This window comes from Ailuropoda melanoleuca, chromosome 4, assembly GCF_002007445.2.
Source record: "Ailuropoda melanoleuca isolate Jingjing chromosome 4, ASM200744v2, whole genome shotgun sequence".
NCBI lineage: Eukaryota > Metazoa > Chordata > Mammalia > Carnivora > Ursidae > Ailuropoda > Ailuropoda melanoleuca.
This window is the reverse complement of record NC_048221.1, coordinates 125765541-125792735: the sequence shown is the minus strand read 5'-3', so window position 1 is coordinate 125792735 and position 27195 is coordinate 125765541. Positions and strand designations below refer to the sequence as shown.

The 27195-nt window shown below is 38.2% G+C and overlaps 1 protein-coding gene across 5 annotated transcripts in view; it reads right to left on the bottom strand.

The window, feature by feature from the left end:
- ITSN2 (intersectin 2) overlaps window positions 1–27195 on the bottom strand; it is a 141024-nt gene that overhangs the window by 62996 nt on the left and 50833 nt on the right. For all 5 annotated transcript variants that reach the window (XM_034659824.1, XM_019808590.2, XM_034659823.1 and 2 more), the window contains 5 exons: window positions 26200–26349; window positions 23221–23361; window positions 22129–22216; window positions 15220–15359; window positions 3022–3158 (listed from right to left, as the gene is read on the bottom strand). In XM_034659824.1, the coding sequence (XP_034515715.1) occupies window positions 3022–3158; window positions 15220–15359; window positions 22129–22216; window positions 23221–23361; window positions 26200–26349 (656 nt within the window). The remainder of the gene's footprint in view (window positions 1–3021; window positions 3159–15219; window positions 15360–22128; window positions 22217–23220; window positions 23362–26199; window positions 26350–27195) is intronic.

Sequence of the window (27195 nt, the reverse complement as noted above, 5' to 3'; positions counted from 1 at the left end):
TTCCATACAAATTTAAGGACTATTTGTTCCAGTTCTTTGAAAAATGTCCTCGGTATTTTGATCGGGATAGCATTGAAAGTGTAGATTGCTCTGGGTAGTATGGACATTTTAACTATGTTAATTCTTCCAATCCATGAGCATGGAATATTTTTCCATCTTTTTATGTCTTCCTCAATATCTTTCAAAAGTGATCTATAGTTTCTAGGATATAGGTCCTTTACGTCTCTGGTTAAGTTAATTCCAAGGTAACGTATGGTTTTTGGTGTTATTGTAAATGGGATGGATTCCCTAATTTCTCTTTCTTCAGTCTCGTTATTCGTGTATAGAAATGCAACTGATTTCTGGGCATTGATTTTGTATCCTGCCACCTTACTGAATTGTTCTATAACTTCTAATAGTTTGGGAGTGGATTCCTTTGGGTTTTCCATATAGAGTATCATGTCATCTGCAAAGAGAGACAGTTTGACTTCTTCTTTGCCGATTTGGATACCTTTGATCCCTTTTTGTCTTCTGATTGCTGTTGCAAGGACTTCTAGTACTATGTTGAATAATAGTGGCGAGAGTGGGCATCCTTGTCGTGTTCCTGATCTTAAGGGAAAGGCTTCCAGCTTTTCCCCATTGAGAATAATGCTTGCAGTAGGCTTTTCATAGATGGCTTTTATGAGATTGAGAAATGTACCCTCTATTCCTACACTCTGAAGGGTTTTAATCAGGAAAGGATGCTGTATTTTGTCAAATGCTTTTTCTGCATCAATTGAGAGGATCATATGGTTCTTGAGTCTTTTCTTGTTGATATGATGTATCACATTGATTGATTTGCGAGTGTTGAACCATGCTTGCATCCCAGGTATGAATCCCACTTGGTCATGATGGATAATCCTTTTAATGTACTGTTGGATTCTATTAGCAAGGATCTTGTTGAGGATTTTGGCATCCATATTCATTAGAGAAATCGGTCTGTAATTCTCCTTTTTGAGGGGGTCTTTGCCTGGTTTGGGGATCAAGGTAATATTAGCCTCATAGAATGAGTTTGGTAGCTTTCCTTCTGTTTCTATTTTTTGAAATAGCTTTAGGAGAATAGGTATTATTTCTTCTTTGAATGTTTGGTAGAATTCCCCAGGAAAACCGTCTGGGCCTGGAGTTTTATTGTTTGGAAGGTTGTTTATCACTGACTCAATTTCTTCATAGTTAATTGGCCTATTTAAGAAATCTATCTTCTGGGGCGCCTGGGTGGCAGAGCGGTTAAGCGTCTGCCTTCAGCTCAGGGCGTGATCCCGGCGTTCCGGGATCGAGCCCCACGTCAGGCTCTTCCGCCATGAGCCTGCTTCTTCCTCTCCCACTCCCCCTGCTTGTGTTCCCTCTCTCGCTAGCTGTCTCTATCTCTGTCAAATAAATAAATAAAATCTTTAAAAAAAAAAAAAAAGAAATCTATCTTCTATTTGAATTCCCAGAGATTATAAACACCCACAGTCAGAGTATTTACCACACATTTACTGGGATAAAGAAAGGCTAGAAAGTTAAGAGTATATAAAATTAAATTTTGGTAAGCTTTCTTATGTATGAGTTGGTGTATGAGAAACTGGTCCAGAGCCAGACGATACCTCAGAAGCTGGACAAAGGCCAAAAAAGCCACATCTACACTGTGAAAACCTGACTATAACCAACAGCACGGGACAAGAAGAGAATCTTCCTAGGCAAATGGCCAAGAATTCAAGTTGTATTTCTAAGACTCAGCTCTGGACTAATCCAACATGTGTTTCTGTTCTGATTTCTTCCATTTTCTGTAGCAGGATAATGTGTGAGGAGGATGAATGAAACGAAAATGTGTATTATTAATACGGCTTGCTGACCTAAAAAAAAAATTGTGAGCACTGATGAAGAGATAGCAAGATAATTGCAATATGTTGGCGGAAAATTCTGACAAAATGATTAGCTATGCTGCATAGTTAAGTGACAAAAAAAAAATCTTAATTTGAACTTCACTGTCTCGCTTTTATATTATTCTGGTGTCTCGTTAGGGGCCACGAAAGTAGGGGCCTTGGAGTAAAGAGTACTACAGAGATCTGTTTAGCTGTTGCCATCTCCTACGGGAATGATAAAGAATCACGGAACAAGGAGTAAAACCAGAGTCTCCTTGCATCACAGTCAACAGTGGCACTCATTAAAAGTGTGCTGGGAGTGGTTACTCTGAAGCCATTAAAAACAGAGGCCTGCTATATGGTAACGTGTCTTTCTTGCCTCCCTAGTAACGATTAGCTCTTTCATGGGCATTACTTGTCTACTTATCTCCAAGGCAAAGGAATTATACTGATTTCCGNTCCCAACGCGAGAGTCTTTGGGGGGGGGGGGGGGGGGGGGGACTGAGGAACGTATTAGAAACAGGACTTTACAACAGAAAAAAGTCATGCCGAGTCTCTAAATAAATGGTTCTATGCTTCAGATTCTGTAACTGTCTTACTTCTCCTTGGTATAAATGGAGGCAATTCATACTCCTGAAGGAGTATGTACAAAGAGGAGAACTGTATCAACATGGCATTATATACTCCATCTCATCACTCTGTAAAATTAAGTATTCGGTTTTTGTGATCTTTCAGCAAACTAACAGATTTACAATGGAGAGACAGAAATGATGAGTGTAAGACATTTGTGTCTGGCTCATCAGCTACATTTTTTTTTAATTCTCAGTTACCTATGAGGCATACATCAATATTTCTATTTTTCAGATGGAGAAACCAGGGTTCAAAAGGTAAAATGACTCAACCAAGGTTATCCAAATAGCAAGTGGTAGATCAGGAAGTCTAATCCAGGTCTGACTCCAAAGCCCCTATTTTTTACCAATGGAACATAAAATTACTATAATCTCAGTCCCTAAAAGAAAAACTGAATTTCTAAAATTGAGACTCTAATTAGCAGCCAAGGAAAATCCTTTTATTTCCCTTAAATTTTTATAGTCAAACTAAAGATATGGGCAACAAAATTAGAATTCTAATAGTAATGCAGTATATTTATCAGCTATATTACCTTAGAGCCTCATCTTCTAGTTTCTTTTTCTGTATTAGTTCTGACCTTTTTCTTTCAATTTCCTTCAACTTGTCACGTTTGATCTTATGAAGTTGTTCAAGCGCTAACTGCTGTGTATTGTAGCTTTCTCTCAATTCCTACGGAGAAAATGAAAATAAGTTAATATGCTGTTCGTTGATTTAAATATTTTTGTTTTATGTACTAATGTGGCATTTTCATTAAAAGACAAAAATCTGAAAGCAAGTTAAACTAAAGTAAAAAAAGTTTAAAAAATATCTAGATGATTAAAAAATCCTGAATGTAAGTATTTAAATCCTGTAACCACTGAGGACAAATATATGTTAAAATCATGTACTCTTGTTATTAATTCATTTCTAAGGAATAAAGATAAGCCAATTTCATAAGCCAAATCTTTGATTTGATACTTTATTTTCAATAAAAAAACCCAATCCATTAAAATATGGGAAACAGGGGCGCCCGGGTAGCTCAGTTGTTAAGCGTCTGCCTTCGGCTCAGGGTATGATCCTGGGGTTCTGGGATCGAGCCCCACGTCAGGCTCCTCTGCTGGAAGCCTGCTTCTTCCTCTCCCACTCCCCCTTCTTGTGTTCCCTCTCTCACTGGTTATCTCGCTGTCAAATAAATAAATAAAATCTTAAAAAAAAAAAAAGGGAAACAGGGGTGCCTGGGTGGCTCAGTCAGTTGAACATCCGACTCCTGGTTTTGGTTCAGGTCATGATCTCAGGGTTGTGCAATCGAGCCCTGCATCAGGCTCCATGCTCAGCTTGGAGTCTGCTTGAGATTTTCTCTCTCCCTCTCCTTCTGTCCCTCTCCCTGCTCACACTGGCACACTCTCTCTAAAATAAATGAATTAATCTAAAAAAAAATATGGGAAACAATTTATTATTTGAAGAGGAATTTCATTTATATTTTTTACATATGTAGTTTAACCAAGTACCCATAACTGATTCAGTAAGATCCTGAACTAAACATAGAAGCAATTATTAAATAATTTAGTTAAAACTAAAAATGGAAAAGATAAGGTCTATCTAAAATCACGACTAGAGTAAGCTAAAATAATGAAAAGTATCGCAAACAGGAATTGAAATAAATACTTGCTTATTGAGGATCTAGTTCTATGCGGTGCCACAGAGATATGCAGGGGATCAAACCCAGGGCCCTCTGGCTCTCAAGTTTGCAGCTTTTGCCCTCAAAGAGCTCAAAGTCTCAAAGCAGAGAAAAGTGTCAAAATGTGGGACAGAGATAAGCACCTTAGCAGAAACCTGTGGTTACCTGTTCAGCATTTTCCTTCTGTCTTCTTTTAACAGCACCTGTCCCATAGCACCCGCCCCAACCCTGTGCGGTTGTGAAGAATCTGTCCCTCAGACTCCACCCACTCCCACTCAGGTGCAGTCATTTAATCTAGGCCTAACCAACCAATCACAGTACTCCACTTCCCCGGCCAGAACGACTGGTCCAAGTGACATACACATGGATCCACGCTGGGCCAGAATCCTTTCCTGGGATTCAGATAGACTGAAGAGGGGAGAAAGAGGTCTTTCGTTCTCTAAACTCATTAAACTGGGATAAGGTAAACCTGGAGCTGTCCCACTACTAAGTGAGGCCACTGGGGTAGAAATGTAATCAATACAGAAAAGAGGGAAGCAAAGACTGAAGCAGGGAGAGGGAGGCCTGGGGAACCAACTCTCCCACTGCATTCCTATGTCTAGGAATGGCCCCTGCCCAGCAGCACTTCTATGGACTCAGCAGTCCTGGTACTCTTCCAGTAACTACTCTTGTTAGCTTAACTATTTTGAACTGAGTTTCTTTTACACGATATCTACAGAATCCAGAACAAGATAGTTTAAAAAGGCTGGAGTAAGGAAGAGAAAAAAAAAAAAACCCAAACCAAAAAACCCCCACAAAAACTAAAGTAATCAGGAGATTTCATGGCAAAGGTGGAAACTTCAACAGTACAGCTGACCCTCAAATAATCGGGTTTGAACTGTGTCCACCTATACACAGATTTTTAAAAATAAATACAGAATAGTACTATAAATGGCTTTCCTTATGATTTTCTTAATTTTCTTTTCTCTAGCTTAATTTTAAGAATAGAGTATAATATACATATAACACAAAATATGTGTTAAGCACTGTTTATGTCCTAGGTTAGGTATCTGGTCAATAGTAGGCTATTAGTAAAATTTTTGGGAAGTCAAAAGCTGTAAGCAGATTTTCAACTATATTGGGCGTTGGCGCCCCTAACCCATGTGGTTCAAGGGTCAACTCTATTCGGTAGAATGATTTGGTAAAAAATGTTTTGGGATATCTACCCACACACAATAACAAAACTCAAAACCAAAAAATCTTCCAAAACAACCCACCCCCCCCGAAAACCCAAACTCAGTTTCTTTCCAGAAATAAAATATTTTATAGGTGAACCCTTTTAACTTGATTGAAGTGATAGATACGATCTGAGTACAATGTGGTATAAGTATGAATACTATGTCCAAAATGTCTCAGATCAAGACTTGCAGCTTAAGCCAAAAATAATACAAATACTGCATTCAGAGCAAAGTTCCCACAAATTTCAGCTTCAATAGTTCTCTTGGTTGCACCTTTCTCTAAATTCTACTGAGAAGTAGAGGATATGGTGGTTACAATCTATGGAGAAACAGTTTGGCTTAGCGATAAGGACTCTTGGGAACATAGGTCTGAATCAGGCTCTGTCAGTGGTGGGCTAAGTAACATCAGGAAAGTTACTTTGCAGTTTCCTTATCTGTAAAATGTAGTTAATTATAGTACATGCCTCACGATATTGTTGTGAGGATTAAATTGGTTAATACCCAGAAAGTCCTTCTTACAACTGTGGAGGACACAGAGCAAGTTCATAATAACTGTAGCTATTATTATTGGTGGACATCATAAAGGAAAAGAATTGTAAGTTTAAAAGTAAAGAGGAGCCAAATTAATGTCTGATCTTATGGTGCAAGATTAGTCCTCCAACTTGTCCTGTAAGATACTGCTCTAAGTCTTCCTTTACCAGCCCCATTCCTCCAGGGTCTGAGTTCATGAGCTTCCCATGCTCCCCAAAGCATCCTGTGCCTTCCTCTATCATAGTCAGCGTCTCCTGACTGCATGGTTGCCTCCTCCGCTGGAGTGAGTTTCTTGACAACAGGACTGACTTTCATCAAGGTATCTCCACCCAAGAGGGCCTGGTATAGCGTGGATATTTAATTAGTATTTCTTATATGAATGAGAATGCATAAACAACAGTCTATACATATTAATAAGATTTGAAGAGCACTATAAATGGCTTGCCAGAAACTTCCTCTGCCTGGCTGCAATAATCTTAGCAATTCCTATCACTAGACTCATTCCTCTGGATTAAGTTACTGCTTCCAGGAGGCCCCGGTTCAATAGATGAGTTAACTGAGGACAAGTAAATTAATCAGCACTTGTGGACAAGACTGTTGCAGTCTTAATAGAATGACAGATCTTTTTCAGGTTTAAGGAAGCTCTGTTCCTAATTTGTAAGTTTTCATGTTTTAATCATGAATGGATTTTAAATTTTATCAAATACGTTTCCTGCAACTAATGAGATAAACATACCATTTTCCCCTTTAATCTGTTTATAGGGCAAATTACGTTTTTGTATGTCAAATCATCTTTGCATGACTAAGATAAATCAATTTTGGGGGACATTATGGATTATCCTTTTTTATAAATTTTGCATTTGTCTTTTTAACATTCTTTAGAACTTTCACCTCTATGTTAAACTGGCCCATGATTATCCTTTCTCATACTGTTTTTATATGTTTTGATATGTTTGTGATAGCTTTGTATAAGTTGGGAATACTCCCACTTTTCCTGTGTTTTGAAAACAGCTGTGTAAGACTACACTCGATCTTAGCCAAAAGGCTGAGAAGCGAAAGAAACAGCTGTGTAAGACTAGATGTACTGGTTCCTCCAGTAAAAACTCTGGGCTTCTCTTTTAGGGAAGATTTCAAATTGTGGATTTAAAATATTTTATGACGACAGAGCTATCCAAATATTTTATATTTTGAGTCAGTTTTGGCAAGCAGTAATTGTTCATCTACGTTTTTTAATTTATGTGCAAAAATCTGTCATAATATCCTTTTTTTTTTTTTTAAGATTTATTTATTTGAGAGAGAGAGAAAGTGAGTGCGTGCTCCAGCAAAGGGGGAGAGGGAGAGAGAGAATCTACAAGCAGATTGCCCCTTGACTCGGAGCCCACTGCAGGGCTCAATTCCAAGACCCTGATATCTTGACCTGAGCTGGAACTAAGAGTTGGTTGCTTAACCAAATGAGCCACCCAGGTGCCCAAATATCCTCTTCTTTTAATGTTTGCAGCATATTTAATTATATTTCCTTTCCACTCCTAATTGTCTTTATTCCTACCTTCTTTCCTTTTAAAAATGGTCTTGCCAAAGTTTAATTTCATTAATCTTTGAGTTGAATGTTGGCTTTCTTGACTCTCTGTATTAAATGTCTTTTGTTTCATTAATTTCCTTCTACTTTTTTTGTTTTATTTTGCTAGTCTTTTTCTAGCTTAAGTTGAACACTTACCTTATACATTTTCATCCCCCCCCAGTATAACCATTTAAGGTCAAATGCTAACCATCTAGGCTGAATTTCTGCTCTTCCACTTACTAGCTGTATGAGCTTGGGCAACTTCTGTGTTTTAATTTACTCCTATGTGAAATGTGGACAAAAGTAATACCAACCTACATCACAGGGTTAATGTTAGGATTCAGTAAGTAAGACACTTAGAACAGTGTCAGTCCCAGAGAAAGCCCTTAATAAACCCTAGCTAACATTAATATATCTTCACTTATGAATCAGCAAACAGTTATTGACCCCTGATATGGCTGAGGAGGAGTCTGTTAATTTACACTACCCCCTACCACTCTCCATTTCCCAGTGCTGATATTTACTGCTGGTTAACCTACTTAGCACCTTTATAACTTAAAAATATATCTAATCTACTATTTCATTTTTCATAAACATTTGATATTTTGCAACTCTAAGTTTTTCTCTTTTTATTTTGAAAATTTCAAACCTGCAGAAAATCTGACTGAGTCACAGACACTGATGCTTTCACCCCAAATTCTTCATCACTATTCTACATAACTACCATGCCAATGCCAGTACTAAACTACAGACATTTAACACAGCCATAAATTACTTAACACAGAGTTCATATTCAAAAATGTCCCCAGTAGTGTAAATATTGTCCTCAATAATAGCTTTTTTCCTGATCCATGATCCAATCAAGGACCACACACCGTACATTTTGCTGTCATGACTCTTTAGTGTCCTTTAGTTGTGGCTCTTTGGTTTCCTTAAATCTGGAAGACTTCCTCCATTATTTATGAGATTCATTTTGAGATTGTGGGTCAGTCTGCTGTTTTATAGATCAAATCACAATTTGTGTGTGTCTAATTTATTTCCTTACACTTAGATGAAACATTTTTGGCAAAAATAGTATAGAGCTGATGTGTTTCTTTCAGCACAACGTATCAGGGGACACATAATGTTGGTCTGCACCATTTTGGTAATGTTTAATTTGACCAGTTGGTTAAGATTGGTTTACTTAGTTTTGGGCCTGAGTGTACCTCAACATGGCTCAACAAAGCACTCACAAAATTTTTTAAATCCAGCAACTACTTCTATTGTTTTCATTGCTCAGAGTACTTACTCTACCATCCTGGTAGAAATGGAAGATGTAACTAGCTGAACTTTAACCACCAATACTGAATACCTCCTATTGTGACAGGAAGTAATCTTATATTCTGATTTTGCTTAAAGAAAGCATATTATGTTCTTTCCAAAGGCTAGGCTTTAAAAGAGATTCAATTGACGAAATACAGCTCAGCTCAATAATGTGAAAAAAATCAGGCCAAAAATTTTTATTAGCCATGAAAAAAAATCATAGTAGAATGCAAATTAACTTCTCAAACTTAACATCTAAAAAACTCCAGAACAGAGCAAAAAAACCCTGAACATCTGTGTAGCACTTTAAAGTGCTTTTACACATAATATCTACATTTGATCTTGATAATATTTTGTAAAATAGATATAATGATGACCATTTCTGAGACTCAGAAGATTAAGTGACTTGCCTAGTTTTGAACTATCTCCACTATGTCATTCAAACTCCAGATCATACCACAGATTCTGTATTTATTTTCACTTAAATTCACTTTCAGCTAAATTACTAAAATACCTTAATTAGGTAGGAAACATTTTAAAAATTAAATGATTTAAAGGGATTTGAAACAAACAGTATTTCATGGCCATTCTAAAAGGGGTAACTGAGTTAAGAACACAAAAGCAGCATTCTGAGTAAAAGGAGGCAACATCAAGTCTTAGTGATAACCATTAACCAACCCTAGCGTGCTCGTTCTCTCAGAGCCTGTTCAACAACAAGAGGGATCACCCACCTCCATCCTGAATCAGATGGGCCATCAGTAAAACTCCATTTTAGAAGCACTGTCTAGAGTAACTGAGGACTAGTGAGTAAGGCCAGAATGACAAAACCCCAATAAGGTTTAGGATAGAGGTCTGTAAGTCCCAATTCTGGTGTTGACAGATTCCACTTTCTTTCTAAGGAATAGCACCTCCTCTATCATTATCCCAAGTCGGCAGTGGTGACCTTCTAATGCACTTTCAATGCACTGAAGTACTGTGGAGATTCAAGGTGATCCCTACCCTAAAAAGAAAAACAAATCTGTATGGTGCATAATAGTTCACAAAGCACTTCTGTATATTGCTATCTCATTTAAACGCCCTAAGACTCTGCAAAGAAGGCAGAGCAGATATTGTCAGCTTCATTTTATAAATGAAGAAAGTAAAATCTGGAGGTTAAAAAACAAACAGTTACACACCTAGCAAGTGGCATGGGTAGGACTAGAACTCATTTCTCAGATTCTGAGGTCAATACTTTTCTCATTATAACTCACTGCTAAAGATACCACAGTGTGTGAATTTCCTTAATGGAATAAAGGCCTGTCAAATGTATCATCTTGAACCCACAGGCTTTGCTATGTGTCCTAGCGTGGCTTGAGCAAAAGAGTAAGAATTACCACTGATCCTGTACATGAATATTACAGGGTCCAGTAGAACATAATTTCTTCAGACAAATGATTTTAAATATTATACTCCCATTCCATCAAAAGTAGCCTAAAGGAGTGATTACTCCAGATGCTCTACTGTCTCAACTCATCGCCTGTCTTCCTCCAAGGCCAACGAGGCCCATTTTCTCTCTCACCTGTCGACTCACCTGGCTTTCCTTTGTCATCCTTTACCACCGGAATTCTCATCTCTAGAACGCTGTTTATTCTTGATCTGACCCAATCTCTCACCTTCCTCTCCTCAAATCCTTCCATTGCCCGGGAACTTCCTGTTTGTGGTCAGGAAGCTCCTCATCTATCTACATAGCTTCTCTGAACGGAAATTCCCTTAGCTCTTTGTCCTTTTGGCTGATCCCTCAAGACACTGCTTTTCCTCTGTCTCTCTCTCTCTGTTTACTACCACACATTCCATTTACATCAGGATGAGGGGATAACTAAAGTTATTTTCCTTGCTCTTCACTGCCATTTCCAGACCATTATCTCTCTTCCCTCCTCTGAAGTCATGCTTTTCTGAGGCTCATACCATCTTACAACACTCCCCTCCTCTTCCTCTTTATTGTCATCTCTTGATCACCTGGTCTGATCCTCATTCATTAATCTTCACTACTCTCCAAGGTTTTGACATCCACAAGGATTTGATCAAAACCTCAACTCTCCTTTTTACTCCACTTAACTCACCATTTGCATTATTATACCTTGAATCCTGACATCATTAGAAATAGAACTACCACTGATTAAATATCTCATTCTTTAAACATAAGTTCTTATCCTTGGAGCTCTTCTTGTACCTGGTACACCCAATGACCCCATCACTTTCTCCTTTTTCATCAGCATCCTTTCCTCTCCTCACACCCCTTCATGTCCAGTTCGTATTTCAGATTTCATCTCTGTAATTATTGTGTCAATATCTGCAACTCCCTGTCCCTCCCTTGTTGTCATGTCTATTAAAACCTCAAACCTGTATGAACCTATGAACCTACTTCAGCCTTCTTTGTGCTTTTATCTAAGCAGCTGAATTTTGGTGGGGAAAAAATCATACAATTAGGCACGCGGCTTCCAATTTATTTTCATGACCTCCAAATTCACACAGGCATTCAACATTGCTCAGCACACCTACTGTTTTCCTCTACTAAGCATACACCCCTTACCCCCACTTAGATGTCTATTTCACGCCTACTTCTCTCTCTTGAAACAGAACTACCTAACCTTCCCTAATCTGGGAATTTGGGAGTTTCCAAAACTCCCTAATCTCACATCCATTCTTCTCATTACCAGCTAATAATTTTGCCTCGTTAAGCCACCAGATTGGAACTCCCTCATCTTCCCATCTCAAAAATCAATAAAACTTCCTGCATCTGCACCCAACTTGTAGTCTGGTTGGACTTATTCCATGTCCTCAACTACCCAGGAAGATTCCTTGTAATGGTCTAACTTGCTTCTGATTTTAAGTCTTGAAGCTGTTAGCTTCCTACTCTCCACAAGCAAATTTAGCTGCATTCACACTCATCTTTCCCCCATATGTTACATGCAGAGTCTTTTTATCTAATCCTTAAATCTATGGTCTGGATTATACCTCAATCTGGTTCCCCTGGATTCTATCAATTACCACCACCTTATATATTCAACCTCAAGCTCTCCCTTCCTTCCTCCCTCTCCCTTTTTTCTCCTTCAAGTTTGTGTGTGTGTGTGTGTGTGTTTTAAACATTTTATTTATTTATCTGAGAGAGAGAGAGACTGCGAGACAGCACAAGCAGAGGGAGCAGGAGAGGGAGAAGCAGCCTCCCCATTAAGCATGGAGCCCAACTTGGAGCTCTGCCCTAGGACCCTGGGATCATGACCTGACCCGAAGGCAGATACTTAACCGACTGAACCACCCAAGCACCCGCTTTTTTTGCATCTAAAAAATAGTCTTAACAGAAAAAAATACAGGGAGTCACAAGTGTTCCTAGAATGTGGGATACATGGTTCTCTGCTGTTTTCTAATTCCTTTCTACCTTTTTTTCATAAACTCTATATATCAACCCTAAAATGCTGCATATTTTTTGAGAACATTCAAAACCATTCATTCACTCCACAAGTATTTACTGCCACCCACTAACGTTCCACGTACTCCTACAGGTGCTGGGAATTCAGCAACAAGATATTCGGCTTGGCCAGGCAATCACGTTAAGACAGACAGGGTCAGACATGGTCAGTTACCTCACCAGCTCTAGTCTCTCCATTCCCATTCCTCTGTCCTAACCAAAACCATCTCTTCCCCACGTAAGCATATGCCTCACAGAAAGCTGATACCACCTCCAAAAGTGGTCCTGATTATTTTCTCCCCAGCTTTCTTGAGATAAAATTGACAAATTAATATTGTATATGTTTAAGGTATACAACTTGATGTTTCGATATTAATACACAAAGGGAAATGATCACCATAACTCCGTCAATTAACATACCTACCTCACATAGTTACCATTTTCTCTATCTTAGCAAATCTCAAGCATACAACACAATATTGCTAACTAGAGTCACCATGCTGTACATCACATCTCAGAACTTATCCATCTTGCAAAACTGAAACTTTGTATCCTTTGTTCTTCAAGTCTTTCTTAAACCAAAAAAACCCGGTTTTCCTTTGACCTCATGCTTTCTTTGCACTCTCCTCCTAGAGCTGTTTTTTCACACTTACTCGGCCCTTCCTAACTCCCATTCATTCCTGATCTGCTGCAGTTCAGCTTCTGCTCACTTAACTAAAATGGCACTTTCAGAACAGCTCTTCAAAGGTCTAACAATTCCATGGGTATTTTTCATCACTGCTCTGCAGTGCTTTGCAGTGATAACTATAGGAGGCCTCTTCTCTTGCTGTGACAGCAGTCTCCCGACCACTCTCATCCCCTCTTAGTTTTAATCCTAAATTGCCTCTGATGAAAGTATCAACAAGCAGTGAAAGGCTGGAAGGCAGGAAGCAGAAGGAAGAAAGTAAAACAAGAGACAAGAATAATCTGCTGGCCTGTGGAGAATCAAATGCTAACTGAAATAATCAGACTTATGTGTGTGAGTACAGCCCACAAATAATCATCAAACCTCATTTGGTAGATGAAAAATTGTATGGTGACATTTCTGTGCGACCTATAGCACAAGTTCTAAGACCAGATAACCCGGCCATTTCATGCTACAACCATAAAGGAAAGGCTGACACCATCTTTCCAACTTGCGCTACCTTTGCTTAAATAACAAATGAGTTCTACTGATCATGTTCTTGTCTTCACTCTGTGTGAAGACATATACATATATATGCAACTGCCCTACTGCTATAGAATGCACAGTCAAAATCTACGGTCAGCAAGAGCCAAATACAAAGCACCTTTCTTTATATTAAAACAGAAATTCATTGAGTATTTGAAATACTCTGTGTACTACAAATGACAAAGTGAACTATTTATTTATGCATATGATTTAAACATTTTTTTATTTGAAGTGCAAGCATGTCTAAACATGAGGCCTGGTAACTAGACGTAACTAAAGCTGCCCCTGCATTACTGGTTCTCTAAGATTTTTCCTTCTAGCAGTATTAGGAAGCAGCCTGGTATATACATGACATAACCTTGCCCTACATTTCAGAAGGAATAAGTTTTATTTTAAACAATGATTCTCAGTGATATGGGTAAACGACTTAATCTCACATTCCCTTAGCTTTCTTTTAAATTTAATCAGTAATCATCCCAGCAGTTAACCCAACACACAGGGATGTTGTAAGGGAAATAGGTAGTTATTTCTAAGTGTCTTGAGCTCCTCATAAGACAGGCTACTCCGGGCAACCCTACGAATTTCTGGCATTAGACTCAAACAGGCAGTTAGACAGCAGAAGGGTATTCAAGCAAACAGAAAGAAAAGAGGTTCACATTATGTATATTATTTCAAACAAAGATACTCAGATAAATGCAAAGAATAGTCTAGTTTTTAAGAAAAGAAAACAGTAAAGTAACTCAAAGAAAAGAAGCTAGATATTAGAAAATAACCTTAAGTAAGAGGAAGAGGTTGTTGAGACAGCTTAGCAGAGACAAAAGGCACTGCAGAACAGAGTCATCCATATTCCCACACTGTAAGATAAGGCAGATAAAAAGCCAATTAAACTATGTACAGATTTTTAAAAAATTATGTAGGGAAGATAACTTGGCTGGCTTATCTGTCCATCAATGACAAATTATTGGGTTTTCTTTAAAATTTTTTCTACAGAATATATGTTCATGTAAAATGTATTAACATTATTCACCTAAAATTTCCCCTCTGTGACTGAAGCCATCATGGTCTCTTTTCTTTATAATGTTCACTCTATAGTTGGTATAATATTATTCTAAATAAGTCAGCAAAAGTCACATGAATAGATGGATAGCTGTGACTATTCCCAAATTGGAATGATGTGCCATCAGTCTGGATTTTACCTTTTAATACTTCTTCTGCAGGTGTGGCTTCAGTATACAACTAATACTGCACAGAATGGTAAGCATACAGATGTTTTGGACATCTGCTCTGCCACTGCAGCAAATAATGAATCGTGAACTTAACTTTCATGCGAAGTTCAGAGTGCCAGATTACACTTTGGATTTCACTGATTATTGCATTACTTCACGAAGGTTAATTATGACAAAGAAACAGACAAAAGCATTTAGTATGTTATAAAAGCCTCTACATTAGAACTATTTTAAATAATTTTCCATATCTACCATCTTAGAATTTTGCCTAAGGTCATGTTGGCTAAGATCCAATTTTCTATACTGACAAAGGCACTTACTCTTAAAATGTACAGATGCCAATAAAAACAGTCAAGAACTGGAAACCATGGTAAATGACTGGTTTCATTATACAACAATGTTTATAATATCTACAGAGAACATGAGAAGCAATCTTGTAATCCTGGTATAGCTCAAATTATAAGTTAAATTATGCAAATATACTACATATAACAATAACAGCTTTCGTTACTCATTCCACTAAATCAAAATGAGGAAGATAAGAAGGCAGCTAACTAAAAATGAATATAATAGAAGATAAATACCTTTAGTTGATTGTTAAATGAATCCATTTCAGATAGCTTAGATGCAGTTTCTTTTTCAAGAGCGTCTAATTGTTCTTTAAGTCTTTGGCATAATTCTTCCTTTTCCAATGATTTTTTATGAAGCAAACCAATCCCTAAATCTGAAATACAAACATCAGATAGTTTACATTTGGTAGAAATTCTTCTGTCACTACTGGTAGCTGACTTTTACTCTCACAGTATATCTAAGTCAAACTCCTACCATGTACACCTTAAACTTACAGAGTGATGTATGCCAATTACATCTCAGTAACACCGGGAAAAAAAGACATATAAATTTAAGATTGCTCCACGGTAGTCTACATGACGGCTATTTCATAATTTACCTAACTATTCTCGTTTGGATTGCCATTAGGTTGATTTCTAATTTTCTACTATTTACATAAAAATGCTGCAATAAATATCCTCGTACCTGTATTTTAAACCACACGTTAAAGTATTTTACGTGGCTAGGAGGTGAAAAAACTGCCACGTAAAAGGATTTGAACACTTTAAATTTGACAGAAACTGCCAAACTGTCTTTCCAAAAAGGTACACTAACATAAAATGACACCAAAGTACTTGTTTCTGCAAGTACTCCTCCTCGACACTGGATACTATCAATCTTTTTTCATTTTCTCTAATTGGCAAAAAAATGAAAACTTATTGTTATTTTAATTTGTATTTCCTTGATAAACAACTGAAACCAAATCAACACCATTCTAGGCTTATTTGCCACCCTCCTGGATTGCCTCACCCTATCCACTGCCTTTTTTCTTCCTATTGGGTTGTCTTTATTTCTGATTTGCAGCAGCTCTAAATTCTTGTTGTACTGTATTTTCAATGCTGTACTGTTTATGATGTTTTTCATCATGAAAAAGTTCATTTTTATATAATCAAATCTAAATATTTTCCTTCATAGCTCTCAGTGTTATTTGAAGAAACTTTCTTGATGCTGAGATTATAGAAATATTTTACTTTGTTTTTATAACAATTTTTCTAGAGGTACTTTTTTTTAATGATTTTTTTTATTATATTATGTTAATCACCATACAGTACATCCCCGGATTCCGATGTAAAGTTTGATGCTTCATTAGTTGCGTATAACACCCAGTGCACCATGCAATACGTGCCCTCCTTACTACCCATCACCAGTCTATCCCATTCCCCCACCCCCTCCCCTCTGAAGTCTTCAGTTTGTTTCTCATAGTCCATAGTCTCTCATGTTTCATTCCCCCTTCTGATTACCCCCCTTTTCTTTATCCCTTTCTTCCCCTACCGATCATCCTAGTTCTTATGTTCCATAGATGAGAGAAATCATATGATAATTGTCTTTCTCTGCTTGACTTATTTCACTTAGCATTATCTCCTCCAGTGCCGTCCATGTTGCAGCAAATGTTGAGAATTCGTTCTTTCTGATAGCTGAGTAATATTCCATTGTATATATGGACCACAGCTTCTTAATCCAGTCATCTGTTGAAGGGCATCTCGGCTCCTTCCATGATTTGGCTATTGTGGACAACGCAGCTATGAACATTGGGGTGCATATGGCCCTTCTCTTTACTACGTCTGTATCTTTGGGGTAAACACCCAGTAGTGCAATGGCTGGGTCATAGGGTAGTTCAATTTTTAACTTTTTAAGGGACCTCCACACTGTTTTCCAGAGTGGCTGTACCAACTTGCATTCCCACCAACAATGTAGGAGGGATCCCCTTTCTCCACATCCTCTCCAACAATTGTTGTTTCTTGCCTTGTCTATCTTTGCCATTCTAACTGGCGTAAGGTGGTATCTCAGTGTGGTTTTGATTTGAATTTCCCTGATGGCTAATGATTTTGAACATTTTTTCATGTGTCTGTTAGCCATTTGTATGTCTTCATTGGAAAAGTGTCTGTTCATATCTTCTGCCCATTTTATGATTTGTTTATTTGTTTCTCGTGTATTGAGTTTGAGAAGTTCTTTGTAGATCTTGGATACCAGTCCTTTATCTGTGGTGTCCTTTGCAAATATATTCTCCCATTCCGTGGGCTGTCTCTTAGTTTTTTTGACTGTTTCCTTGGCTGTGCAGAAGCTCTTTATCCTGATAAAGTCCCATAAGTTCATTTTATCTTTTATTTCTCTTGCCTTTGGCGATGTGTCGTGAAAAAGGTTGCTCTGGCCGATGTCATAGAAGTTGTTGCCTATGTTCTCCTCTAGAATTTTGATGGATTCCTGTCTCACATTGAGGTCTTTCATCCATTTGGAGTTTATTTTTGTGTATGGTGTGAGAGAGTGGTCAAGTTTCATTCTTTTGCATGTAGCTGTCCAATTTTCCCAGCACCATTTATTGAAGAGACTGTCTTTTTTCCACCGGATGTTTTTTCCTGCTTTATCAAAGATTAGTTGCCCAAAGAGCCGAGGGTCCATTTCTGGGTTCTCTATTCTGTTCCATTGGTCGATGTGTCTGTTTTTGTGCCAGTACCATGCTGTCTTTGTGATCACAGCTTTGTAGTACAGCTCGAAATCCGGCATTGTGATGCCCCCAGCTTTGTTTTTCCTTTTCAACAGTTCCTTGGAGATTCTGGGCCTTTTCTGTTTCCATACAAATTTAAGGACTATTTGTTCCAGTTCTTTGAAAAATGTCCTCGGTATTTTGATCGGGATAGCATTGAAAGTGTAGATTGCTCTGGGTAGTATGGACATTTTAACTATGTTAATTCTTCCAATCCATGAGCATGGAATATTTTTCCATCTTTTTATGTCTTCCTCAATATCTTTCAAAAGTGATCTATAGTTTCTAGGATATAGGTCCTTTACGTCTCTGGTTAAGTTAATTCCAAGGTAACGTATGGTTTTTGGTGTTATTGTAAATGGGATGGATTCCCTAATTTCTCTTTCTTCAGTCTCGTTATTCGTGTATAGAAATGCAACTGATTTCTGGGCATTGATTTTGTATCCTGCCACCTTACTGAATTGTTCTATAACTTCTAATAGTTTGGGAGTGGATTCCTTTGGGTTTTCCATATAGAGTATCATGTCATCTGCAAAGAGAGACAGTTTGACTTCTTCTTTGCCGATTTGGATACCTTTGATCCCTTTTTGTCTTCTGATTGCTGTTGCAAGGACTTCTAGTACTATGTTGAATAATAGTGGCGAGAGTGGGCATCCTTGTCGTGTTCCTGATCTTAAGGGAAAGGCTTCCAGCTTTTCCCCATTGAGAATAATGCTTGCAGTAGGCTTTTCATAGATGGCTTTTATGAGATTGAGAAATGTACCCTCTATTCCTACACTCTGAAGGGTTTTAATCAGGAAAGGATGCTGTATTTTGTCAAATGCTTTTTCTGCATCAATTGAGAGGATCATATGGTTCTTGAGTCTTTTCTTGTTGATATGATGTATCACATTGATTGATTTGCGAGTGTTGAACCATGCTTGCATCCCAGGTATGAATCCCACTTGGTCATGATGGATAATCCTTTTAATGTACTGTTGGATTCTATTAGCAAGGATCTTGTTGAGGATTTTGGCATCCATATTCATTAGAGAAATCGGTCTGTAATTCTCCTTTTTGAGGGGGTCTTTGCCTGGTTTGGGGATCAAGGTAATATTAGCCTCATAGAATGAGTTTGGTAGCTTTCCTTCTGTTTCTATTTTTTGAAATAGCTTTAGGAGAATAGGTATTATTTCTTCTTTGAATGTTTGGTAGAATTCCCCAGGAAAACCGTCTGGGCCTGGAGTTTTATTATTTGGAAGGTTGTTTATCACTGACTCAATTTCTTCATAGTTAATTGGCCTATTTAAGAAATCTATTTCTTCCTGTTTCAGTCTTGGTAGTTTATAGGTTTCCAGGAAGGCCTCCATCTCTTCCAGATTGCTTAGTTTTTTGGCATATAGCTGTTGATAAAAGTTTCTAATAATCCTTCCAATTTCAATGTTGTTGGTCGTGACCTCTCCCTTTTCACTCATAATTTTAATAATCTCGGTCCTTTCTCTTTGTTTTTGGATAAGTTTTGGCCAGTGGTCTATCAATTTTATTGATTCTCTCAAAGAACCAGCTCCTCGTCATGTTTATTTGCTCTACTGTACTTCTAGAGGTACTTTTTATGTTAATCCTCTTAAGTTTACCTAGAATTTATTTCTGTACCGAGTGAGGTAAAGAGTTTCCTCACCTCCATTTCAGACAGTCAACTGTCCCCCAGATCACTTTTTGAAGTAAGAGTGATTACTGAAAGCCCATCCTTTCCCCACCAGTGTTAAATGTCAACTTTATCATATCCTAAATTGTCATATATATATACAGGCTTGTTTCTAGACGCTCTATTCAGTTCCACTGTTCTATGTCTTCCTTCTGATCAATAATATACTACTTCAGGGACTAGAACTTTCCTAACATGTTTTCAAAAAAAATTTTTTTAAATTTAAACTCAACCAATTAACATATAATGTTTTATTTGTTTCAGGGGTCCTAACATGTTTTGATACCTGGTAGAGCTAGTGTCTTTCCCCCCACCAATGTTATTGTTTTTTGAATCTTGCCTAATCTTGCATGTTTTCTCTTTTGGGTGAATCTGTGAATTATGTTGCCATGTTTCATTTAAAGAAACCTGAATGGAACTGAATGTATAGGATGAAGCAGTAGAGAACGACATCTTTACAATGCTGAGCAAATCATTCAGGAACATAACATGTACCTACTTATCCAGGAATCTTTCATATCTATCAGTATAATTTTATAGTTACACATTTCTACATACATAGTAATGAGAATGCTAATGTAAATGAGACCTTTGTTCAAGATATTTCCTAATTAGGTACTTTTGATATGTAGTAAAAGTTACTGATTTTTACATGCTCACTTTTTATCCAGACATCCTGCTAAATTCTAATTCTCTAGCGGCTTTCCAGTGTTTCAACAAATATTTTCTCAAGAAATTACACATATGCTATGTGCAAGGCACTATACTATGTTCAACAGCAGGGGAAAAAGAAGGACAAGTCATGGGTCCTAGCCTCAAGTAGTTCAGAGTCTAGCTCAGTTGGGAGACAAGCAATGTGGAAAAATTCAGTTAATTTACATTCCTAGTACTCTTCAAAATGAGCATGATGAATAATGGATGTTTCAATACTGAATCTGAATAGAGCATATCTATGAGCCTCATGTTAGGTAACTGAAAATCAAGAGAGGCAATGTGGTGGCACGGTGGGCTTCGGACTCAGACAAGAATTTGAGAATGACTATTGCACCACCCTGAGCAACTACTTAATCTCTCTGAGCCTCAGTTTTGCTGAGCTGCACAATGGGAATAACAATACCTACTTCACTGGGCTGTTGTAAAGATTAAAGGACACAGTGCATGAAAACTGCCTAGCACGGTGCTTGGCACATGGTTGGTAATCTTCAGTGGCAACAGAGATGCAGAGAGGAATCTAAGGGATACAGGGTACTTTGCAAACTGCAAACAAAAGCTTCCTATTTTGAACTGATAACTATAATAACAGGTGATTTGGATCACATTCTATAAGAAAGACTAGCTCTACCAGGTCCCCAATAAGACATATTCTACATTCCATTCACAATCCAAATACTAAAACAACGAGAGTGATGCTCTGCTTTCTGTGATTGCGCACATCAGGAGGGCTGGCTCATTCTGCCTCTGGAATGCCTGTGGAGGGGTGAGGTGGGGGTTGATACACTTTGAACAGCCAAGGAAACAATTATGTGCAAGGAAGATGGTCTGGACGGACTGTTTCGGTGGGAGACATAGCAGGAACAGTTTACAAAAGTAAATTCTCTATTCCTGGTGTTTCTTCCACATAAAGGGCCCTTCATTAGGACCCCATTCTCGGCTTCTTTCTACCCCTTCAGTAACTGGTGAGCTCAAGATAAGGACCTGGGCATACATAGCCTAGACTCTTCCAATCCCTGTGTTCTTGAGACTAAACTGCCCACAGGAAACCTGTTCTACTTTGTCATACACCTAGTTGTTACAGGGATGGCTATCCCACTCACAGGTAAGCCAGGCTGTCCAATATCAGCTTTACCAAAAATGAAGCAATATTTTGGTCTCTAATATGTCTCACTCCTTTGCCTTATTTCTCTATTTGTTCAGAACTTGGGCAAAGATGACGGATGTTGTTTACTGGACTTCCTAAAGAGCCAGAAGTACAATAAAGAGCCCTGGAATGGAAAGACTGACAGATACTCAAAGGGAGACATTTAGGATACTTCAGTTACTTCTAACATGGTATTTGCAGATTTACTTTTCTCTAAGTAAACCTTTCTTCTCTTGTGCTGTTACTGGCATGCTAGCCAACATGGAGATCTTTTTTTCAGTATCCTGGTTGGGACTTGGACAAGAAAAATGTTACATTTCACAAATTATCTGGACTATTTTGTTCCAAAGGTGTCAGAAGGCCAAACTAGTAAAAGTCTTTATATGAATCAGGCGATATGAAACGTCTGGGAAGGGCATTCCATTCTGCTTAGGCCTAACACTCCTCTACACTAGCACGCAGAATCTCACAGGTGTGGTCCCATGGTAAAATCTCCTGAACCATTCTTTACCATTAGTGTAGTATTTTGCCAAAATGCACGTACAGTCTTGTGTTAGAGCCAAACCTAGATCTGATTTAATTGTAGTCTAACATTTTATTTGATTGATATTTGAAACATATAAATAAAATGTAATCAAGATAGGAAGGCATACCGCAATGACTACTTATTTCATTTTTATTTACTTTTTATCGCTAAAAATGCTCCAACATCTGTGATTTTTTCACATTTTCTTGAAATTTTTAACTACAGACAAGAAATGCTATGTATAAGAGAATAATGCTATTTTAACAAGTAACAGAGTATGACTGGTACAGTCATTCAGAGAACAAAAGGGGTAAAACAAACCTTAGAGACTTACCAGGTGTGTTACCGAGTTGCATGTTCTTAATTCTTTCATTTAATAATTGCTTCTCAGGTACCAAATAGATAAGCTTATTTTGATAATCCTTATTTAAAAAAAAAGTAGCGCCTGATTAAAATTCTGTTATGTTGTCTGAGAATTTTTTTAAAACTTAAAAACATGATTTAATCACTCTTAAAACTTAGTATGGGAATAACACATTGCTATAAACTGCTTACGATTTATGAATAAATTAGAATGGAATTATGCATGATTTAAAATACAAATATTTAAACATAAATCCATTTATGAATGACTGGCTGGAGAAAAGGTGGTGAAGAAAGTCTTTGTTAATGGGGTGTGTCTAGAAGTCTTACAATTTTCAGTGTACTGATGGATGTCAGCAGGCACAAGGTGAGAGGTGCCTTTGCTATCTGCACTAAATGGTATTTGTAAGCAGGTCATGACACCCCAGAATGAATATCAAAGAGAAACTAAAAACTCAGGAATATCTAAGGAAGCAGGTTTAAATCACACAGGAAATGTTATTTGGCCCCTGTCTGCACCAGCTATGACACAGTAAGACGACTTTGTTAATTAATTGCTAGTCCATACAGAAACAGAAATTTGGTAAGAGGACTCTAAAGATGCAGAATGCTTCCAGAGTCCCTATTCTGCAAACCATGATAACTGAGCTAGACCCTACCGCACAGGTAAAGAAGATTACAAGGTCCCTGAGGGACACACACATTCAACACTCTTGCTACAACTGTCAAAGAATAATGTTCAGTCAAAATTTCCTAAAGTAGCAATAAACTTAGTTTAACGTATAGGTATATCTATACATTTATTAAAGACTTAAAAGTCAAAGTGATAAACATCCATTTATGTACAAATATTCAGCAGAATTTAGCCAGATGTCTAGTAGAGCTTTAGGGGGCATGTGAGTTTCCTGATATTATATACAAGATGGTGTATATTTTATATCCTTCTAGGAATGAAGTCTATCAGAGACCCAGAAGGGTTCATCACCCCAAAATGAAAACTATTCTATGAGGAAGAATTATTAACAACTGCTCATTATGGACAATTCGGCAGCAAAGGACTAACCTGAAGTTCTTGCTGGAGTTGCTTGATTTCCATAATTTCCAGGTCACACTGCTTATCTAGAACTTCCAGCTCAGTCTTTTGAGTTTGTTTTCGGAGTCGGACATCTTGAAGTCTGCCTGAGATCTGCTGATGTTTGCCATTCTATAGGAAGAGCATATAAATATATGGTAACATAAAATGCTAATAGGAAAAGCTCCTATCAGGAGAATCATATTCTTATTTAAACTTTTAAATGTCATTTATCATTTATACTCAGTCTAGATAAATATCTAAAACTAAGTGGGGGGGGTGCACCAGGCTGGCTCAGTCTGTAGAACATGTGACTCTTAATCTGGGGGTCGTTGAGTTCGAGCCCCACATTAGGCATGGAGCCTACCTAAAAATAAATAAATAAATAAAACTAAGTGGAATGTGTTCTAAGGTTGTATCTGTTAACTCCAGACAGAGTTATTATTAGGAGGAAATATACCATTCTCAGAGCATAAGAGCCCAGATGTTAATATGAGCAAGCACAAACATAGCACACTGAATTTTTTCTGAATTCAGCAGTTAGGCATTAATTTATAATATTAAAATAGAGACAGTCTCAAAGAATAATGAGGAGAAATAAACATCTGCATGCGACTTTCAGCATTACCATCTCTAAGCTTCTATTTCTATCCTCCACATTGCCATCTAACTTCCTCTAATTAAACAGGGACCAAGAGGGCCTTTTTGGCCACAATTCTCTTCTCCTACACCAAATATTCCTTTCCTCTTCTTCTGAGAAGTAGGGGGAAAAAACAAAACAAAACAAACGAGCAGAGATTCTTAATGGAGGCTAAGGAGAAGGGTGAGGTGCTATGGGCTGAAATGTATCCCCCCAAAATTTATATGTTGAAGTCCTAATCCCCAGGACCTCAGAATGCGACTGTATTTGGAGCTAGGGTCTTTGAAGAGATCATAAGGTTAAATAAGGTCATATGGATGGGCCCTAATATCACCTGACTTATGACATGAGAAAATTTGGATACAAAACAGACACCAGAGATGCACAGGCAGAGGAGGGACCATGTAAGGGAACAGCAAGAGGGCAGCCATCTGCAAGCCAAGGAGAAAGGTCTCAGAAGTAACCAAACCTGCCGACATCTTGATCTTGGTCTCCAGACTCCAGAACTGTGAGAAAATTAATTTCTGTTGTTTAAGCTACCCAGCCTGTGGTATTTTGTTATGGAAGCCCCAGCCGACTAATACAGCAAGGCAAGGAGGAGAAATGAAGCTTAAAAATCACTGATAAAGTTTTTACTGAAAAGTATGTTTTGTATTTGAGAAACACATGCTAAAAGGAATAAGCTATGTCCACCCTAGCATTCATGTCCCCGTCTTCAGCACGTATAGGCCTGGACCTTCCAGACGCTGCATATTAATGTGCGCTACTGCTTGGTATGCAATCCAGGTTCTCAGGGGACACAATCAATCTTAAAGTTCCCTCTTATTATACTTTTAAGGAAAAATATAGTCAGACAGCAATCCAAATAACTACACAAAGAAGTTAAAGATTTTTAGGCCTGTTTTGTGGTACTACAGCATGAATATTAATTGTGGTATGTTTTCCTATCCATTTGAAGGCATAAAATAGTACCTTTATGACTACAAATGTTGTGATTTTTAAAAACTTTAATTTCGAGTCATCAACCAAATAAAATGTTAGACTCTAATTAAAGAAGATCTAAGTTTGGCTCTACAACATGGCTACACGTGTATTTTTGCAAAACCCTATTATACTATCGGGTCAGGCTTATGGAATCTAGGGTTGTAGCAGAATAGAATGCCTTCCCTACACCCTATTTTCTCACCTTGTCTTTACAACAAAGTCTTTTAAACAACTTGACTCTCTGACATCTGAAGTGTAAAAACTGGTAAGCATACTGGCCAATATTAGTGAAGAACCATAGTCCTGGAGAACTGGAAGGAATCCTAAGAGACCATTTAGATCGGGAGTTTCAAATCATTTTTTCTTTCTAGCAGAATCCTTTTTTTCCAAAGAAATCTAGTTAAAACTCTAAGAAAAGCAAAGCAGGTAATTGCGGAGCTTGTCTATCGTTGAGTCATGGGAAGTGCTGGGGAGAAGGGAGCACTGCTCTGCTGCTTTGGCATCCGCCCCCACTGCTGGTCATCCCTCTACAGACCATCTTCTAGACACCAATTTCAAAACTGAAAATTACTAAACTAAAAAAAAAAAAAAAAAAAAAAAATTACCGAACTAGTACAACTCTTTATTTTACAGATGGGCAACGCAAAACACAGAGAAGGGAAATGTCTTGCCCAGGAATACGTAGTTTGTCAGCTTTTCTTTTTTTCTTAAAGATTTTTATTTATTTGACAGAGAGAGAGACAGCCAGCAAGAGAGGGAACACAAGCAGGGGGAGTGGGAGAGGAAGAAGGCGGCTCCCAGCAGAACAGGGAGCCTGATGCGGGACTCGATCCCAGGACCCTGGGATCACGCCCTGAGCCAAAGGCAGACACTTAACAACTGAGCCACCCAGGCGCCCCAGTTTGTCAGCTTCTCAACTGAGACCACAACGTAACTCTCAGCATTCTGAGTCAGTCTGGTAAACTATATTGTCCAGACTAAGAAGCACACATGAAAACATGACTATTTAATCACATGAAAACATACTGTATTCATGAGATAGGGTTAAAAAACAATTACAGGAGCGCCTGGGTGGCTCAGTAGGTTAAGCACCTGCATTCAGCTCTGGTCATGATCCCCCGGTCCTGGGATGGAGCCCCGCGTTGTTGGGGTTCCTGCTGAGCAGGAAGCCTGCTTCTCCCTCTGCCCCTCCCCCCCACTTGAGCTTGAGTGCGCACACTCGCTCTCTCTCACGCACACTCTCTAATAAGTAAATAAAATCTTAAGAAAAAATAAAAAACAAGGACACTTTTCAACAGGTAACTCTAGCATCATTCAGAGAAATTTCACTTAAACTTCAGCCATACCAGTGCTTCCAAGTCGAGATGAAGACTCTTCTTTTTAGAGTTTAATCTGACAATTTCTTCCTGCTCTCTATTCCTTTGATTGAGAAGCTCCTGTCGACGAATCCTCTCCCATTCTAAACGACGTTGTCTTTCAAGTTCCTGTTTTGCTGCCTGAAAATAATTACATTAAATTTTTAAATGAACAATTTTGCATCACTCAAAAACTGATGGGATGAGAAAGATAAAGGTGAGGCAGCATTTAGCACTTAGTGGGCTTCAGGGCCTAAGTTAGGAAACTGGGCAAATCCAGTTGTATCAGTAGGCCTAACCTACAGACATCCACAAAGCAGCATCACCCATCGGACTTTCTGATTGCTTCATGGGACCACCTTTTTGCCTGTAGTTACTTTTTTCTTAAACAAAAAGACAATTTCAGAAATATAAATGTTACTAGGAATAACTGTACTTTTATTCTGGTATCAGGGAAGAAAAACCCCTTCTCCTGACATTACTTCAGCGTCATTATGATTTCTGTGCTCCATCCTAAGCCCCTTAAAACAAAGCCAGTCCTCCTAGGGACACCACACAATAGTATTTATCCCAAGGACCTGTGCAAGTCCACCCTCATGCTTCCCCTCCAGACCTTCAACTCCCGTCTCCGCTTTCTGCTCCAACTTCGTGGCCTCTTACTCTGGATGCTAAGCTTACTTTTGTTCATGCCCTGCCTGGATGGGCTCCTTCCTCTGGCTCACCAACCTCAGCTCCTCACTCAACTCAGCTTTGCAATCAGGCCTCCTTTGAATGACTTATCACCTGCAGACATGCCTTTTCTACCTGCTTCCGGCCCTGAAAACTCTTCCCAACCAAGGGCCCTCTTCCCCTCCACAAGGGAAGGAAGGGTCAGAGTTGGAGAGCATAATAAGTAAGAACGAATGATGCAGAGAAAGAGGCACAACAAAAATACCCATTTTTAAATCAAATGGAATGAAGCCACTTATTAAATATAATCGTTTTCTG